At 45.3% G+C, this 20,251-nt stretch overlaps 1 protein-coding gene across 3 annotated transcripts in view; it reads right to left on the bottom strand.

Annotated features, from left to right (window-relative positions):
- Positions 1-4,173: 4,173 nt before the first annotated feature.
- Positions 4,174-20,251, bottom strand: part of NMNAT1 (nicotinamide nucleotide adenylyltransferase 1) — a 52,553-nt gene continuing 36,475 nt past the window's right edge. For 2 of the 3 annotated variants that reach the window (XM_044282043.1, XM_044282041.1), the window contains 3 exons: positions 14,222-14,405; positions 14,010-14,143; positions 4,174-5,273 (listed from right to left, as the gene is read on the bottom strand). In XM_044282043.1, the coding sequence (XP_044137978.1) occupies positions 4,876-5,273; positions 14,010-14,143; positions 14,222-14,405 (716 nt within the window). In that variant the 3' untranslated portion in view covers positions 4,174-4,875. The remainder of the gene's footprint in view (positions 5,274-14,009; positions 14,144-14,221; positions 14,406-20,251) is intronic. The other variant, XM_044282042.1, reaches the window with a different exon arrangement.

The raw sequence follows: 20,251 nt of genomic DNA, 5'->3' as shown, positions 1-20,251 counted from the left end.
GAATCTAAAATATATGAAAGTCTAATGTTTATCAGTACATTACAGAAAATAATGAACTTTATCACAATATGCAAATTTTTTGAGAAGGACCTGTATATGGCCAAAAAATAACCACACTATTGATGGTTAAATGCACTTGGTGTGACAGCTTCACCCTGATGTAGGATATAGCCAAAAAATAACCACACTATTGATGGTTAAATGTACTTGGTGGCAGCTTGTGCTGGCGCACCACAAGACACAAAATGGCCGCCGATCACCCCAGAAAAAAGTGAATGAAAAACGCTCTGGGCAGCCTAAAAACAGTGAGCAATTGAATAGCAGCAGTTCAATCATCCACAGCTGCAGATCGATCTCTGAATGAAGTCTTTTGGAGGAGTTAATCACTGCCTAATCTCGCCCTAACGTCGCAGCTGCAACCTCTCCCTACACTGATCAGAGCAGAGTGACGTGCGGCGCTACGTGACTCCAGCTTAAATAGAGGCTGGGTCACATGCTGCACTGGCCAATCACAGCCATGCCAATAGTAGGCATGGCTGTGACGGCCTCTTGGGGCAAGTAGTATGATGCTTGTTGATTGGCTGCTTAGCAGCCTTTCAAAAAGCACCAAGAAAGCGACGAACACCAAACCCGAACCCGGACTTTTACGAAAATGTTCGGGTTCGGGTCCGTGTCACGGACACCCCAAAATTCGGTACGAACCCGAACTATACAGTTCGGGTTCGCTCATCCCTAAATGACCAAAACTTCCAATGTAACTTCCTTCATGCCATGCATCCAGCAGTAGGAGAACCTTCTATGTTTACAAATGCTTTGTGTAGATGTTAAGTGGAAGGAGCCTCCATCGTCTCACTGCCTTTAGGCTATATATCCGTACGATCTGCAGGCAGCATGTTATAAAGCATTCGATTTGTGGGAAAACTTCGGTATAACTTGTTATTTATTCATTTACAATCCTGCTCATTGTGGATTTAGGAGTCCAGCGGCAGAGTTGCTTAAAAGGGTTATCTGACATAAGAAATTGGGGCAATGGCAGGCAATTTGTTAGCTCCTTTAGTCGATGTCGGGTTTAGTTTACATGGCTGCAGCAGTCCATATACCCCACGTGACCGCTGCAGATAAATCGCTGGTCTCAGTGGTCCTGTGACATATGCAACTGGCTGCAAAAGTCACATGGGGTAAATGGCACATTGCCGCTGCAGTCAAGCAGACAAAGCCCAGCAGGGAGAAGCAGCTTGCCTTCTTATCATCTCAGACAACCCGTATAATGACCGACAGTCCTACCTATGATTGTGCAAGCAATTAATCGCAAGGACCACTAATTGGACTCTTAAAGGGTTTTCCCATTTTTGACATTTATGGCATATTCATGGTGACAGGCTTGCCTTTAACCACCAGTTTACAAGTAAAATATTAAAGGGTTTCTGTCACCAGATTTAGCTGACATTAGCGATGTGCTAATGTCAGCTAAACCTAACTAGCATATTCCTACTTTTATCTATGCCCCTGTTACGCCAGAAATCTAACTTTTATAATATGCTAATTAGCCTCTAGGAGCGGGGGGGGGGGGGGGGGGGGGGGCGTTGTTCCTGCTCCTAGAGGCTCCGTTCTCCCACCTTTGTCGCCTCCCTCCAAGTCCTGATTGACAGGGCCAGGCAGTCCTTGCATCTGTCTGCCAGCCCTGTATTCTGGTGATATCTTGCACCGTTCAGCCTTCGGCGCAGGCTGCCAGCTTCCTCACCGTGCCTGCGCTGAATACTGAACAGCGTGAGATTTCACAAAAGCACAGGGCTGGCAGACAGATGCGAGCGCTGCCTGGCTCTGTCAATCAGGACTTGGACTTGGTATTTATCTATCTTTCTCACATTTTTAAAGGTCTGCGCATGCGCAGAACGCAAAACCGGATCCGTTTTTCTGGAACACTTAGGCATTAATGCATTTCAATGACTGAACTAAAGATATCCTGATGCATACTGAACGGATTGCTCTCCATTCAAAATGCATTAGGATAAAACTGATCAGTTTTTTTCCGGTATTGAGCCCCTATCAGAATATAAAAACGTAATTTGTAATTTCCGAAAGTTTTCTGGAGTAAATATTGGCAAATCCATCGGGCCACTGAGGGCGACGCCCGCTCCCACAGTAAGTAAGTTGAGAGCAGGATGTTAACATGCAAAATGTCACAAATGTTGTTGGGCGCCAGAAGTGGTGCAAAAAGAGGCTTGCTTAATATATTACTTTCCTGTACTGATCCGGAGTTACAGCTGTAATTATACTCCATAGTTGGGGTTACAATTAGTGTTGAGCGAACTTGTGTTTTAAGTTCGGCGTCTAAAGTTCGGGTTATCGAAGAATCGTGTTATGGATTTCGCTACCACGGACCATAAGTTATGGTCCGTGGTAGCGGAATGGATAACGCGCTTCTTGGATAACCCGAACCCGAACTTTAGACGCCGAACTTAAAACACAAGTTCACTCAACACTAGTTACAATTCTTCTGGTTGCTATTTGAAATAGTCAACAAGCATGTGGGAAAACATCCTTAAAAAGGTTGTCCACCTTTGCCTTGCTTTTTTTATTTATTTATTTTTAGACCGCCCCGGCGTGGCCAGACCAGTGGTGTTGAGCAGGTCACTTCTGATGGGTACCGGCTCCATCGCTCCTGCTCCCGCACAGCTAGACACATAACCCAGTGACATGACACATGGGTGATTAGTTACTATTGCAGCCAGTCTTTGGCTACAGTGGTCACGTGATCCACGTAAAAAAGGGTGAGGGAAAGCCATGGAGCTGAATGAAGCTATAACCCAGCAGCGGAAACTAGGTAAGTGTGCTCAACAGCGTGACTCCAGCCAAGCTGGGGACAGGGGGTCCTAAAAAAGCAAGGTGCTAATCTGAGCTCCTACAAAGCAGGAAGACAGTTTTTATTTTTACTGTACAGTGCCTGGTGTACAAATGACACTCATAATGCAAATCACCAGCTCTGTGCAGATACCAAAAAAACAGGAAGAGTAGAGATTTCAGTTCTGAAGCTGCAGAATGTGAATGTAGCTCTGCCAGTATAATACAGGATACTCAGGATCAGTACAGGATAAGTAATGTATGTACACATTGACTCCACCAGCAGAACCGTGAGTGCAGCTCTGGAGTATAATACAGGATGTAACTCAGGATCAGTACAGGATACATAATGTAATGTATGCACACCCTACCAGCAGAACAATGAGTGCAGCTCTAGAGCAGTGTTTCCCAACCAGTGTGCCCCCAGCTGTTGCAAAACTACAACTCCCAGCATGCCCGCACAGCCAAAGGCTGTCCAGGCATGCTGGGAGTTGTAGTTTTGCAACAGCTGGAGGCACACTGGTTGGGAAACACTGCTCTAGAGTATAGCACAGGATTTAATTCAGAATCAGTACAAGATAAAGCAATATCAACTTTTTATGCAGATTAACTAGTAAAAAGCCGATACAATTGGAGATATTCCTATACCAGAAGAGAGGCACAATTAAAAAATTTGAGGAGATATGGAACTCATGGATGACACATTACAATATTAGGGTGCTTTCACACTAGCGGCAGGAGACCCCGGCAGGCTGTTCCGGCGGGTGAACAGCCTGTCGGATCCGTCCTGCTGCTAGTTCACGTGTGCCCCCGGACTGCCGCTCCGTCCCCATTGACTATAATGGCGGCAGGGGCGGAGTTCCGGCGGCAGCCAGACTAAAAGTACTGCATGCAGTACTTTTAGTTCGGCTGCCTATCAGCGTGCGCTGCCACCGCAGTCTGGGGACACATGTGAACTAGCGGCAGGACGGATCAGACAGGCTGTTCACCCGCCGAAACAGCCTGTCGGAGTCCCTTGCCGCTAGTGTAAAACTAGCCTTACTCAACACCCTTTCGGTTTAATAGGGCTATCGGTAACAAGAGACATGTCTGCAGGGTGAGGAGGTTAAGAAGCGAGACTCTGACAGGGCCTGTAGTCTAGAGATGATGGGGTTTGGAGTAGAAATGTCGAGCGAAAGTGGCAGCTAGGCAGTATTGGATGAGAGATAGGGGATGGTCTGCTAGCCGGAAATAATACACGATGAGTGCATGTGAATGTGATGAGAGTCTAATTGTGTGTGGCACCGGTGAACAGCAGAAGACATGATCGAAGAACCACACAGAGTCAAGAGATAGAATATGAATCCGAACTTTAATGGAGAACCCTTAACAGAAACGTTACTTTGGACAATCTCTATGTTGCAGACCTGCAGTGGGGGTGAGTGGGTGGTAAGGGGGGAGGCAGCCTTCAGAGTCTGACTTTCACGCTTCGTTTGCTCAGCAGGATTGATGGTGGCAAATATGGTTGTGGGTAGACTAGTCAAAATATAGTGACACATACACCATTCGACTATGTATGTGATTCAACACCCAAAAAAGGGTGTATATTTATAACCCGTATGAGCTTCGCTCCTGTTCAAACGCCATTATCTTTATAAAGTGCTGTGTATATCTATGTACCGTAAATGACATGGACACATTGCCACAGAAATATTAGTATGTTCTTGGCAATACCATTTAGATGACAGGAGTTGGAACAGGAGTTGGAACTTTTGCTCCTATGGCCTGCCCTACATGCTCCTTGCCACCAAAGATTTTTGTGGCATGCACTACGTTCGCCCTTTTACTAAACATGGGGGATGGGTTGACCTGTAGGAGCTCTATCTGCCCGTCTAATAGGGCCCTTAGAAAACGGACTAGATAAACTGTCTATGCAGCTTAACCTTGGATCATGAACATTACAAACATTGTCTAAAAAAAAAAATCTCTACCGTGAAAAGCCTGTTTTGTGCCTCTTAAAATACAAGCAATGAAGAAGTTGTGATGGGTCCATAGTTACTGATTGTTCTTGGAGTTCCTCAGAAAGGGTTCTAGGATAAGGTCTGAGTTCTTCCCTTCACTCTCCTCATTGTACAAGTCATGTTTCTTGATGTAATCTAGGACAGGATCTGGCACCAGATATCGCACACTCATCCCCCTCCGCAGGGCTCTTCGGACCTTGGTAGAAGAGATATCATTGGTAATCCACTCATCCACCAGATGGACATTTTTCCTGTGCTTCCAGAGAACATCAGATTCATACATGAACTTGTGAGTGTCGCTCCCTATCCTACTGATACAGACCAGACCAAAAGTTGACACAATTTCTATGACGTGTTCAGGTTTCCAAAGGTTTGGGACACCAAGAGACTCAAGGAAGTCAGCTCCACAAATAAGTTTAACCTGAGGAGAGGCTGAAAGGAAGAGAAGACTATGTTACTGATCTGGTGGCTCTTAGTGGTTATCTTAAGCCCCATTCACACTTACAGTGGAATCCTAACATTTTCTGGAGTTTACCCGGAGGGGCTGTATGTGTGAACGCACACATCAGCAATATCTGTCCCGGATTTTACCCAGACCTGAGCACATATGTAAAAACAGCAGTAAATATTCCAGAAAATCACAGTGGTAGGGTTGGGCAATATCAAAAATATTACCACGATAACGATAGTAAGAGATTTATTGCGATAAAGATATATATCACAATAAATACCTATTTAAAAGAAAAAAACACTTGAGACCACAAGGAGACATTATTCTGTATGGGGGCAGCCACAAGGAGACGTTATACTGTATGGGGACAGCCACAAGGAGACGTTATACTGTATGGGGACAGCCACAAGGAGACGTTATACTGTATGGGGACAGCCACAAGGAGACGTTATACTGTATGGGGGCAGCCACAAAGAGACATTATACTGTATGGGGACTAGAAGGCGACATTAAGTATGGGGGCAGCCACATACTGTATGAACAACATGTTTTGAACCCCACATCCCCCCTCAGTATAATAATGTCTTCTGGCCACCATACAGCAATGTCATGTTGCTCATAGATCAATGTGCAGAATTCAGCTTGAAGGCAGGAAGGAAGGACCAGGCCACAGAAGACAGACAGACATAACACCTTTATGTATGACACCCGGGGCGGTTCTATTCTATTTTATGTTTAGGGTCTAGTCTCTCTCACTCCTCGCAGGCCAGGAGTCAAGTGAAGTGGCAAACTTTGTGTGTGGTAGTCGGAGATAGTTTCCCCGCCTCACTCTTGTGCTCGCTTCAGCTGTTATCCAATTCCTATATCAGTGGGTGGAGACATGACTATGGGAGCGAGGAGGAGCCGGGGGCAGCCACTGCAGGCAGTAATGTGTTTGTGGGTACTGGCATGCAGGATGCAGGGGCGGGCAGACACGGATTTAGAAGCGGCCAGCGCACATGTGACCGCTCCTATGACGTCACAAAATACTGCGGTTATTAGGAAACAGCTATATCGCCATATCACTGTTTCTTAATACCGCGATATATTGCGGACACAGTTATACCGCTCAACCCAACAGTGGATTATGCCTAAAGTTCCCACCCCCTTGCCTAGGGACCTGGAAAATTTCCTCTGTAGTTAGAACACACCCGACATTGAACATTTCAGGGGTGATAGCTACATGTGTGAAAGGCCAACTCCAGTAAATCTCCGGACCTGATAATCCGGAAATATTCAGGAGTTTAGGTGTGAAAACTAAATTAGATGTTTGTGTCACATTACATGCAGATTGTTCACAGTATAGAGCAGTGGTGGCACTCAGAGCCCTCTGTGTGGGCACCCGCAGCCTGGAAAAAAAAAGGTAGTCTTACCGGTAATTCATTTTCCTTGAATCCACCATGACGGCCACAATGAGATTGACCCTTGACCTCTGTAGGGGCAGGAACACACAGAGAGAGTTCAAATTCCCCCCACCCCTCCACCCCCTCAGTGTTTAACAAATTACCAAGGTAGGTTATCAGAAAAAAATTGGATATTACTTCATACCCATGAAAAAAGTATTCCTCATTTCCTTTCTCCTATTTTTTGGGGATGGGGTTAGTATGGGTGGATTCAAGGAAACTTAATTACCGGTAAGACTAATTATGGTTTTTCCACCTCATCCACCATGACGGCCACAATGAACTAACAAATAACTAACCTGGGTGGGATATCGCCTGTAGAACCTTCCGGCCAAACTGAATTTTCATAGAATCAGGAAGACTAAGGCGATAGTGTCTAACGAAAGTATTTACACTAGACCAAGTTGCGGCCTTACAGATCTGATCTAGGGATACTCCACCTTTTTCTGACCAAGAGGAGGCGGTGGCTCTAGTAGAATGAGCCCTAACCATCCTCGGGCAGGACTTATTTTGGATGGAATAACAGCACTCAATAGTGGCTCTAATCCACCTGGCTAAAGACTATCTAGTAAGTTTCTTTCCTTTATTTTTCCCTGAGAATTGGACCAGTAAGTTATCGTCCTTCCTGAATTCTCTGCTGACTTCTAGATACTGTATAACCGTATCTCTAACGTCTACGAGTCTCATCTTGTCTTCCATTCCCAATCACCATGAGACTGAGGTGGAAGGCAAGAAAATCTCCTGGTCTCGGTGGAAGGAAGAGACCACTTTTGGCAAGAACCCTGGATCTAATCTCAGACGAATATGGTCCTCCAGAATCTGAAGAAGTGTCTCTCTGCAAGAGAGAGGGCCTGTAACTCCCCAATATGCCTAGCCGAAGTAATAGCTATTAAGAAGACCGTCTTTAGGGATAGATGTTTTATCGAAATGTTAGATAATGGAAAAAAGGGGGGCATTGTTAATCCCTCAAGTACAGTGTTCAGAACCCACGTGGGAACTCTGGACTTTAGAGTAGGCCTTAATCTAACCGCTGCCTTTATGAATCTCCTTACCCACCTATGTTCAGCTAGGCTAGTGTCAAAGAAGGTTCTCAGAGAAGATATCTGCACCTTAAGCGTACTGGGCCTTAGCCCTAGCTCCCGTCCACTATGTAAGAAATCTAAAATTTTGCTAATAGGGGGGAGAGGTAGTATCGGGATGTTCATCACCGAGCCTGGAACAAAACCTTGAGGTAAATGGAAGAAGTACCTTTCTTCCTACTAGCTTTGAGTGTGAGGATCACTTTTTCAGAAAGGGCCCTTCTTCTCAATATTTCGCTCTCGGGATCCATACAGCTAACCTGAATATCTGGGGATTTGGATGAATTAGAGGACCCTGGACAAGCATATCCTTCTGGAAAGGAATCTCCCAAGGATCCTCCAGTGATTGTGGTTTTAAAATAGGAAACCAGCTTCTCTTGGCCCATAGAGTGGTTACCAGGATTATCGTAGCAGTCTCTCTTTGGATCTTCTTTTTTTTAAATCAAATCATTTTTATTGACATTGAAATTTCTGTTTTCTTTTTTCCAAAAAACTCTTTGGATCTTCTGAATGACCCAGGGTATAAGGGGTATTGAAGGGAACGCATATACCAGTCTCCAATTCCAGCCTTTTGAAAGGGCGTCTACCGCCCAAGGCTTGTCCCTTGGATCTAGGGAACAAAATAGATCTACATAAGCATTTTCTTTTGAGGAATAGATCTCTCTCGGGGCGACCCCATCTGGAGATTATTTCCCAGAAGATGTCCCTGTTTAGAGACCATTCTACTGCATCAATTCTTCTTCTGCTTAGGTAGTCTGTTTGGAACCCTTCAAGTGGATTGCAGATAACGATAGGGAATTTTCTTCTGCCCAAGTGAAAATCTTCCTTGCTACCTCTCCTAGAGGGTTGAATCTTGTTCCCACTTGGTGTTTTAGACAAGCTAATGTTGTTATGTTGTCGGACAGAACTTTTAGATGTGGTCCTTTTAGAAGCCATCCTCCTTTTAGAGTCATGAGGACTGCGTATAATTCTCTGCAGTTGGATGATCTTCTTTTTATGTTTTCTGGCCAGGTACCCTGAAAAAAAAAAAAAAAAAAGATGTCCGATTTTTGCACCCCAGCCCGAGGCAATGGCGTCCGTTATCATCTGAATCTCTGGCTGATTTACCCAACTTATTCCCTAAAGGAGGTTTCTTCTGAACTTCCACCAACCGAGATTGATCTTCACCCGTTGTGGTATCAGGATCTTCCTGTCTAAATCCGTCTGATTTCCGTTCCATTCTTTCAGGATCCAACTCTGTGTTATTCTTGAGTGGGCCTGACTCCAAGGAACTGAAATCAAACAGGCAGTTTGATTCCCCAACAGACTCATAGCCTCTCGTATGGAACATTTGCGAGATCTTTGGAACCCTGAAATCTTCTGTATAAGACACTCCGCTTTTTCCTGCGGTAGGAAGGTCTTTTGAGAGACCGAATCCAATTCTACTCCTAGGAATCTTATTCTTTTTGATAGAGTGAGAGAAGATTTCTTTATGTTTATAATCCATCCTAACCCTGGAAGGACATTTAAGAATCTTTGGGTTGCCTCTATATTCTCTTCCTTTGACCTGACGACAATCAGGAAGTCGTCGAGGTAGGGGATAATGATTAATCCTTCCCTGCGAAGGTAAGTGACCATTTCCACCACTAGCTTTGTGAATATTCTGGGTGCGGAAGAGATGCTGAATGGAAGTGCAACGTACTGGAGGAGTACCTCTCTGATCTTTTATTGTAAAGTGAAGAAATTTCTGTGAGAGTTGGTGGATGGGAATGTGATAATAGGCATCTTTGAAGTCTATTAAGGACATGAATGCCCCTTTTGGTATAAGCGGGATTGTGGATCTGATGGATTCCATCTTGAATTTTCTGTACAGAATGGATCTGTTTAGCGGTTTCAGATTTATAATGGTACGAAAAGACTGGTTGGGCTTCTTTACTAGGAAAAGGTTTGAATAGAAACCCTCCCCTTTTTCTGAATTTGGGACCCTCTGGATTACACCTGAGCTTAAAAGTCCCTGAACCCCCTTCCATATCTTGGGTAATTCTAACCTGTTTTGTGACAAGGTTAGGAATCTTTTGGGGGGGAACTGAAGAGAATTCTATCCTGTACCCCTGAGCAATAATGCTTAGTGCACAGGGATTTGTTGTGACCTGCTTCCAAGAAGATAGAAAACCTATCAGTCTGCCCCCCACCTTGGCGTCATTGTTTACTAGACTGTCTGTTTTGAGGGTTAAGGATGAAACCCCTTCCTCTTCCCCCTTTGGGGTAGCTCCATCTGCCCGATTTTCCTTTTCCCCTATATGATCTCTAAAGGGATTGAAACTGCAGAAAGGGTTTCTTCTTTTAACCCCTATCCTCCGAAAATCCTTTTTTCTTATCAGCAGCCTTCTCCAATATTTTGTCTAGTGTAGGACCAAAAACAAACTCTCCTGAGAAGGGGATTGAACATAGCTTAGCCTTTGAAGCCTTGTCACCAGACCAGGCTTTCATCCATAAGGCCCTACGGGCGGCATTAGATAGAGCCGCCTCCTTAGCGGAGAAACAAATAGATTCCGCAGAGGCGTCGGCTAAGAAGGCCATAGCGGATCTAAGTAAAGGCATAGAGTCTCTGATCTCTTCTCTAGGGGTTTTGTTTTTAAGATACTCATCCAGTTCCCCTAACCAGATGTACATGGCCCCAGCCACGGATGTTGCTGCTATGTTAGCTTTTACGCTGAACATAGACCATTCCCAGGCCTTTTTTAATAAGCCGTCAGCTTTACAGTCCATCGGGTTACCTAGTTGGGAGGAGTCCTCAAATGGTAACACTGTTCTTTTAACCACCTTCGCCACCCGAATGTCTACTTTGGGTGTTTTATTAAAGATTTTACACTCAGACTGGACAAAACAAAGTCTGTTTCTAAATTCCTTAGAGACACCCAGTCTCCTCTCCGGGTCTAGCCACTCATCCATAATCATGTCTTTATCGGAAAAACAATTGATTTCTTAGATCTTAGGCCTCCGAACAGGTCGTCCTGGACTGTGCGTGGTTTAGGTGTGTCCTCAATCCCCATAGTGGATCTGACGGATCTTAATAGTTCCTCCATCTGTTCAGATGAGAAAAAATACTTTTTATCCTCCTCTATGACCTCTCCCCCAGATAGAGGATCTTCCTCAATAACCTGTTTAGAGGAGACCGAAATTTCTTCAGCCTTGTCTGCGTCAGAGGAGGACTGGACAGAAAGCATCAGTTTTTTTGGAGGATGAAGGGGACCACTGGGAGTGGATATACAGTGGCGGAAATAATTATTTGACCCCTCACTGATTTTGTAAGTTTGTCCAATGACAAAGAAATGAAAAGTCTCAGAACAGTATCATTTCAATGGTAGGTTTATTGTAACAGTGGCAGATAGCACATCAAAAGGAAAAATCGAAAAAATAACTTTAAATAAAAGATAGCAACTGATTTGCATTTCATTGAGTGAAATAAGTATTTGAACCCCTACCAACCATTAAGAGTTCTGGCTCCCACAGAGTGGTTAGACACTTCTACTCAATTAGTCACCCTCATTAAGGACACCTGTCTTAACTAGTCACCTGTATAAAAGACACCTGTCCACAGAATCAATCAATCAAGCAGACTCCAAACTCTCCAACATGGGAAAGACCAAAGAGCTGTCCAAGGATGTCAGAGACAAAATTGTAGACCTGCACAAGGCTGGAATGGGCTACAAAACCATTAGCAAGAAGCTGGGAGAGAAGGTGACAACTGTTGGTGCGATTGTTCGAAAATGGAAGGAGCACAAAATGACCATCAATCGACCTCGCTCTGGGGCTCCACGCAAGATCTCACCTCGTGGGGTGTCAATGGTTCTGAGAAAGGTGAAAAAGCATCCTAGAACTACACGGGAGGAGTTAGTTAATGACCTCAAATTAGCAGGGACCACAGTCACCAAGAAAACCATTGGAAACACATTACACCGCAATGGATTAAAATCCTGCAGGGCTCGCAAGGTCCCCCTGCTCAGGAAGGCACATGTGCAGGCCCGTCTGAAGTTTGCCAATGAACACCTGAATGATTCAGAGAGTGACTGGGAGAAGGTGCTGTGGTCTGATGAGACCAAAATAGAGCTCTTTGGCATTAACTCAACTCGCTGTGTTTGGAGGAAGAAAAATGCTGCCTATGACCCCCAAAACACCGTCCCCACCGTCAAGCATGGGGGTGGAAACATTTTGCTTTGGGGGTGTTTTTCTGCTAAGGGCACAGGACAACTTATTCGCATAAACGGGAAAATGGACGGAGCCATGTATCGTGAAATCCTGAGCGACAACCTCCTTCCCTCTGCCAGGAAACTGAAAATGGGTCGTGGATGGGTGTTCCAGCACGACAATGACCCAAAACATACAGCAAAGGCAACAAAGGAGTGGCTCAAGAAGAAGCACATTAAGGTCATGGAGTGGCCTAGTCAGTCTCCGGACCTTAATCCAATCGAAAACCTATGGAGGGAGCTCAAGCTCAGAGTTGCACAGAGACAGCCTCGAAACCTTAGGGATTTAGAGATGATCTGCAAAGAGGAGTGGACCAACATTCCTCCTAAAATGTGCGCAAACTTGGTCATCAATTACAAGAAACGTTTGACCTCTGTGCTTGCAAACAAGGGTTTTTCCACCAAGTATTAAGTCTTTTTTTGTTAGAGGGTTCAAATACTTATTTCACTCAATGAAATGAAAATCAGTTGCTATCTTTTATTTAAAGTTATTTTTTCGATTTTCCTTTTGATGTGCTATCTGCCACTGTTACAATAAACCTACCATTGAAATGATACTGTTCTGAGACTTTTCATTTCTTTGTCATTGGACAAACTTACAAAATCAGTGAGGGGTCAAATAATTATTTCCTCCACTGTAGATGCGAAGGAGGACTTTGTTTCATCCTGAATAAAGGATTTCATCTCCAAGAAAATATTTGGTCGTTCCTCCTTCCATATCTCAGACAGACAAGACTTGCAAAGTCTTTTCTTATAATTTTCAGGGAGTTTCTTAGAGCAGGCATTGCACTTTAGTATCTCTATCTTTGATCTAGAGTCTTTTGTGCCCTGGAATCAAAGGAACAACCAAATATACATCCCGTTAGCTAATAGAGCTACTACACTTGCATAAAAAAAAAAAAAAAAAAAAAAAAAAAAGTGGTGTCTAGCACTCAAACCTCAGCAGGGGACTCACAGTACTGGCGCATGTAGAGGGATCCGAGACCTCCTGACGAGTAGTAGGTGTCTAAGACATTGCGGAGTGAACTGTAGGCAAACGCTGAGTGAATTCCCGTGATTTATTCAAATTCCGGCGTCTTACGTCATCAAGCTGCGCCCCGGGCTGTCTGCTTGTTCACGCGCCGCACAGCCCCTTAGCTCCTTCGCCTCATCTACTCCCCTGCCGGTCACCTGGTTAGTACAAGAGGATGCCGGATTCGCACGTGAACCTTTCGGTGAATCCGGCGCAGCTGACTGCTTCCCCAAGAGGAAGGATGTCTGCTGTATGTGAAGGACCACAGGCTCTAGCAAACAACAGAACGAGGGTCCTTGATGCTCCTGCTGCCCAGCCTTAGCCCTTGCCGCGGGAAGACAGCTGGAGATCCGGTAACCCCATAGTTTCTTCCTTCTTTCCTCCCTCCACAAGGAGGGCTCTCTCCACGTGTTAACCCCCATAGGGGCAGGAAAACACTGAGGGGGTGGAGGGGTGGGGGGAATTTAAACTCTGTGTGTTCCTGCCTCTACAGAGGTCAAGGGTCAATCTCATTGTGGCAGTCATGGTGGATGAGGTGGAAAAGTGGTGCATCAATATGCCTTAGACTTTTCCTGCCATTCATCAGCTCAGGGCACACTATGAACAGCACAGGCAGCGCATTGGATGTAGGCAGGCTATTATAGCTAAATGATAAAGTATATGGATAATATACAATATTGGATTGTAGTGTTCAGGTTAAATTGCCGTGCGGGTACTTCACGATAAATAAGTGGGTTTTGGGTTGCAGTTTGGGCACTCGGTCTGTAACAGGTTCGCAATCACTGCCATAGAGTATAAAAGAACTGTATTATGGTCACGTCTAGTGGTTGGGTCATGTTGGGGGTTTATTGCTCTTTGTATGGAGTATAATAGAACTGTATTAAAGTCAGGTTGGAAGGTGCAGTACAGAGTATAGTACGAGATAACAATCTAGGATTCCTTTAATATGACTTCATACCTTTACTCTCTGGACAGTTATAGTCTGGAATGTCTTGGCAGACATCATTTCTTTTCCTCTTTTGACCCTTCCTGTACCCAGCTTTCTTCTGGATCTCCCCATTATCTGTACATTTCAGCTGCTGCTGGTAATGTCTGGTGAGCACAAACAGAAATATATTTCTCATCCTGCAGATCAGTGACAGCTCTGTGTTCTCTTCTTCTCTCCTTTACCTTAATACTAGCACTGTCTCTGTCCACTCCTTCTTGGTACACTCCCAGGGGTCTACTTCTATCCAGTCCGAAGTCTCAGTAGCCAGTTGGGCCATGGCTAGGCGGTGAGAACCTTCTACAAGCCCTTTCTTCTTATACCCATCACTCACTGGAGAGATGATACCTTTTACAACCTTATATTTCCCTGTGGGAAGACAAATAAGATAGGCACATAATTAAGGCACGTTACAGTGTAAATATAATATTAAGGTACATAAAAGGTGGCGTCACTGTTTAAGTACATTATATCACTTAGGGTCCATTCAAAGGACCATATTTCTGGGTCCGCATCCGTTCCACAATTTTGCAGAACGGGTGCAGACCCATTCATTTCAACGAGGCCGGAAAAGACACAGACAGCAAACCATGTGATGTGCGCATCCGTAGTTCCATTCCGCACAAAAAAATAATAATAATAATCGCAATCGCAGACAAGAATAGGGATTTCTATCATAGAGCTGACCTGTGCTTTCTGCAACACACAGAGCCAGTGTGCGTTGTGTGCCCATACAGCAGTTTATGACCACATATGGGGTCTTTACTCTTCAAGACACATGACGTACCGGTACGGCATGTTGTCTTGGTACTTAAGGACACGTGACGTACCGGTACGTCATGTAAAGTTCCGATCACCGCCGCCCGACGGGCGGTGATCGGAAACCGGTGCCTGCTCAAATCATTGAGCAGGCACCTTGGCTAGATGCTCCGGGGGGTCCTGTCAATTCAGACCTGCAATTTGCTGCATTTCCGGTTTATTCGGGTCTCCGAGGACCCGATAACCCAGAACAGGATGGTGATCGGTGGTGTGATTTTACCCCACCAATCACCATCCTGCGATCCTGAGAGGTGATGTGACATCACCTCTCTGGATCGCCTCCGATTGGTAGATGGGCGGGCGGACGGCGGGAGGTTCAAATCTTGGCAGCGCTCCTCTCCTCCTCCTTTTGTATCCGGGGAGCAGAGGAGAGCGTGCATGTGTGGATCTCAACCCCATCTGTGCCCCCGGACCCGATCTGTGCTCCAGCACCCCCCATCTAATCAGCCAGGTAATTAGGGAAAGGCTAGGGAAAGGTTGGGATAAGCAGGGATATAAAAGGGAAAGTTAGTGGGGAAAAAAAAAGTTTGATTGCATCAGCCTAAGTAGGGTGTCTGGGGTCCACAGCACAGCTGTGTGACCCTAGACCCCCCCCAGGGGTGCTGCCGCTTTCCCCCCAGACCCCCCCCCCCCCTCCTCCCCACAACTTTTTTGGGGCAGTTTTTATTTTTGTGTGTTTTTTTGTGTGCGTACGCTGGCTGTGGCCGGCACTGTTAGCGTCTGGCCACTGTTAGCGCATCGCACACCCCACCGCTGATCAACTTCGGACGGTTGATCAGCGGTTTTCAATTAAATTTATTTATTTTTTTTCAAATTTTTTGCCCTTTTTTTTAGTTAGTCCTTTTTTTTTCTTAGTTTTAGGGAAAAGTCCGCGAACACCCGTGCCCCCTCACACAAGCACACAAAATAAAGATTTACACGCACGCACATACACACGCAGACACACACTCCCCTATGGCATGCCGGATGTTCTCGGCCGAGGAGGCATACGTCCAGCTTGCTTCCGAGTCAGAGAGTCCCAGTAAGGACGAGGATGACCCCACTTTCCTGTTGTCATCCGCGTCCTCTAGCGATAATGATGAGCCCCCAAGGTGGCGAAGACACCGCCAGGCGGAGCAAGGGGACCGCCATGTGAGGGACCCTGTGGCCCACCCTAGTACGAGCTGCTCTGGGGCTCGTACTAGTTTTCCGGCCCACCGGTTAAATCCACCGTAGCCCCCTGCCGGTGAACTTGTCTGGTGTACCCCAGAGAGAATTGAGCCCGTGATTCCTGATTTTGTAGGCCAATCAGGAATCCAGATTTCCACAGTGGGCTTCACTGAACATTACTTTTTTTGTAATTTTTTCAGTAAACAACTTAAATCTAATGGTGGAGCAGACGAACCTGTACGCCCAACAGTTCGTTGCTCAACACCCGGGCTCCTTTTTGGCTAGGCCCGGTGGCTGGACGCCGGTCAGTGCAGCCGAGATGAGGACATTTTGGGGCCTCGTGCTGCATAAGGGCCTAGTCAAGAAACCTAGTGTCAGACATTACTAGAGTGGAATGGATCCACAGGATTTACTTTATGCTGTTGAAGATAAAGCAGGGCGCACCATAGGGTAATACCATTGGTAGACAGATAAAATAAATGGTTCCAGTACAGGGTTCACCTTTTGATGGTTGTGCTACCTGTAGGCACAACTCTAGTAAAAGCTTGTCAAGACGTGTACTGGAGTCACGATTCGCTGGTGGATCTGCAGCCGCGGAGGGATGACTTCTTGTCGGAGATACCTGAGGTCTCCAAGAAGTGGTAGGATACAGAGGTAAATAGATAAAATATCCCAGGGCGCAAGAATCCAGTCCAGAAGGTGATAGTGAAAAGATACTTTTATTGCAGAAGTACAACGCGTTTCGGGGAGTAGTTCCCCTTCATCAGGTACATAACACTGCATATGAAATTACACAAACACATCTTCTACCAGACCCCACTTTACAGTACAGCCATGACACGCTCCTGGTTTGAGGCCATCCGGAAATGCCTGCATTATTCCGAGGTGATCCTGCCTATGCCCGTCTGTACAAAATCAGGCCGGTCATCGATCACTTTGGGGCCAAATTTGTACAGGCCTATGTACCTGGAAGGGAAGTCGCGGTTGATGAGTCTCATTTTCCACCAGTATGCTTCCTCAAAGCGGACGAGGTATGGCGTGAAGCTGTACAAACTGTGAGAGTACCTCAGGGTACACTTACAAGTTTCGTGTGTACGAGGGGCGAGAGTCCCGTATTCAACCCCCAGAATGTCCCCGCACTCTGGGTGTTAGCGGGAAACCTGTGTGGGACCTTCTGCACCCACTGCTAGATAAGGGTTACCACCTGTACGTGGATAACTTTTATACTAGTATCCCCTTGTTCCAGTCCCTCGCCGCCAGATCCACGTCCACTTGCGTGACCGTGCGGAAAAATCAACGCTGCCTTCCTGCCCACCCCCTCCAGGTACCTATCCCCAGGGGTGAGACCCGTGCCCTTACCACTGGAAACCTGTTGCTGGTCAGATATAATGACAAGAGGGATGTCCTTGTACTGTCCACAATTCATGGTAACGGCATCACCCCTGTCCCTGTGCGAGGTACCGCGGCAACAGTCTTCAAGCCCGATTGTATCGTCGACTACAAATCGGTATATGGGAGGAGTTGATCTCTCTGATCAAGTCCTCAAGCCATATAACGCCATGCGCAAAACCCGAGCATGGTACAAAAAAGTTGCGGTCTACTTGGTACAGGTTGCCTTGTACAACTCTTTTGTGCTGTCCCGGAGCACTGGCAACACAGGGACATTCCTTCAGTTCTATGAGGCAGTCCTCAAGGTACTGATCTTTTTGGATGGGAAAGAGCAAACCAGAGTACCTCGGGAACTGGAGGCGCCCGGTTCGTGCCTGGCCAACACTTTTTCAGGTGTGGTCCCCCATACTAGAAAGAAGTGACGGACCCAAAAAAGGTGCAGAGTGTGTCACAGGAGGGGGATACGGAAGGACACCACTACTCAGTGCGACATGTGCCCCGATCATCTGGGCCTCTGCATTATTGGTTGCTTCAGGGAGTAGCACACTTCCATGGAGTACTAAATTTATATCCCAATTTAGCCACTGACAATCGGATAAAAAAAAAAATATGGTTCTCAGACTTGAGACACCCAAAAAAATTGTAAAAACGAAAATAATTTTAAAAAAGTATACAAATTAAATATCTCCGCGTCGGTAATAATCTCCTCTATAAAAATACCCCATGACCTAACAACCCAGATTAACATTTTTTGTCACCTTACATAACTAAAAGTTGAATAGCAAGCGATCAAAAAGTCATATAGCCCCCAAAATAGTGCCAATAAAACTGTTCTCTCATACCGCAAAAAATGAGCCCCTACATAAGATAATCGGCTAAAAAACAAACAAAAAAAATTACTCTTAGGCCCCATGCACACGGCCGTGTTTCACAGCCGTGTGCGGGCCGTGGAACCGCGGCCTGGATCCCTCCTGAGAGCAGGAGCGCACGGCGTCACTGGTTGCTATGACGCCGTGCGCTCCCTGCTGCCGCCGCTATACAGTAATACACTGGTATGATCTATACCAGTGTATTACTGTACTGTGCCGGCAGCAGGGAGCGCACGGCGTCATAGCAACCAGTGACGCCGTGCGCTCCTGCTCTCAGGAGGGATCCAGGCGCGGTTCCACGGCCCGCACACGGCTGTGAAACACGGCCGTGTGCATGGGGCCTTAGACTTTAGAGATACAATTTTTTTTGGGGGGGTATCAAAAAGGATAATATAGTCTAAAACCGAAATAATTGTAAAAAAGTAGACTTATTAGGTATCGCAGCGTCCGTAAGAATTTCCTCTATAAGAATACCCCATGACCTAACCCCCAGATTAACACGGTCCAAAAAAAAATAATAATTAAAAAACGGTGCCAAAACAGCTATTTTTGGCACTTTTCCATTTAAATCATTTTTTTCCGGTAGCAAAGCAAGGGTTAACAACCAAACAAAACTTAATATTTATTACCCTGATACTGCAGTTTACAGAAACGCCACATTTGTGGTCGTAAACTGCTGTATCACTAAAAGGCAGGGCGCAAAAGGAAAGGACCAACATGGTTTCTGGAAGGCTTTTTTATTGACACCGTGCCCCATTTGAAGCCCCACTGATGCACCCCTAGAGTAGAAACTCCCTAAAAGTGACCCCATCTAAGAAACTACACCCCTCAAGGTATTCAAAACTGATTTTACAAACTTTATTAACCCTTTAGGTGTTCCTCAACAGTTAATGGCAAATGGAGGTAAAATTTCAGAATTTCAATTTTTGGTAACCTTACCTCACAAAGATTTAATATAGAGCCACCAAAAATCATATGTACCCTAAAAATAGTCCCAACAAAACCGCCACCTTATCCCGTAGTTTCCCAAATCGGGTCACTTTTAGGGAGTTTCGGTGTAAATAAACCGGTCCATAAAAATCAGCCCCCCAAAAACCACACGGCGCCCCTTTCCCTCTACGCCCCGCCATGTGGCCGTACAGTAGTGTACGACCACATATGGGGTGTTTCTGTAAACGGCAGAGTCAGGGCAATAAAGATACAGTCTTTTATTTGGCTGTTAACCCTTGCTTTGTTAGTGGAAAAAATGGAAAATTTGGCAAAAAAATTAAATTCTCAAATTTCACCCCAATTTGCCAATAACTCTTGTGCAACACCTACAGGGTTAACAAAGTTTGTAAAATCAGTTTTGAATACCTGGAGAGGTGTAGTTTCTTAGATGGGGTCACTTTTATGGAGTTTCTACTCTAGGGGTGCATGAGGGGGGCTTCAAATGGGACATGGTGTAAATAAACCAGTCCAGCAAAATCTGCCTTCCAAAAACCATATGGCGCACCTTTCTCTTTACGCCCTAATGTGTGCCCGTACAGTAGTTTATGGCCACATATGGGGTGTTTCTGCAAACTACAGAATCGGGGCAATAAATATTGAGTTTTGTTTGGCTGTTAACCCTTGCTTTGTTACTGGGAAAAAAATATGGATTAAAATGGAAAATTTGCCAAAAAATCTAAATTCTGAAATTTTATCTCCATTTGCCATTAACTCTTGTGGAACACCTGAAGGGTTAACGACATTTGTAAAAATCAGTTTTGAATCGCATGAGGGGTGTAGTTTCTAGAATGGGGTCATTTTTGGGTGGTTTCTATTATGTAAGCCTCACAAAGTGACTTCAGACCTGAACTAGTCCCTAAAAATTGGGTTTTTGAAAATTTCAGAAAAATTTCAAGATTTGCTTCTAAACTTCTAAGCCTTGTAACATCCCCAAAATATAAAATATCATTCCCAAAATAGTCCAAACATGATGTAGACATATGGGGAATGTAAATTAAT

This window comes from Bufo gargarizans, chromosome 2 (assembly GCF_014858855.1).
Source record: "Bufo gargarizans isolate SCDJY-AF-19 chromosome 2, ASM1485885v1, whole genome shotgun sequence".
Lineage (NCBI taxonomy): Eukaryota > Metazoa > Chordata > Amphibia > Anura > Bufonidae > Bufo > Bufo gargarizans.
This window is presented reverse-complemented; position numbering and strand designations above follow the sequence as displayed.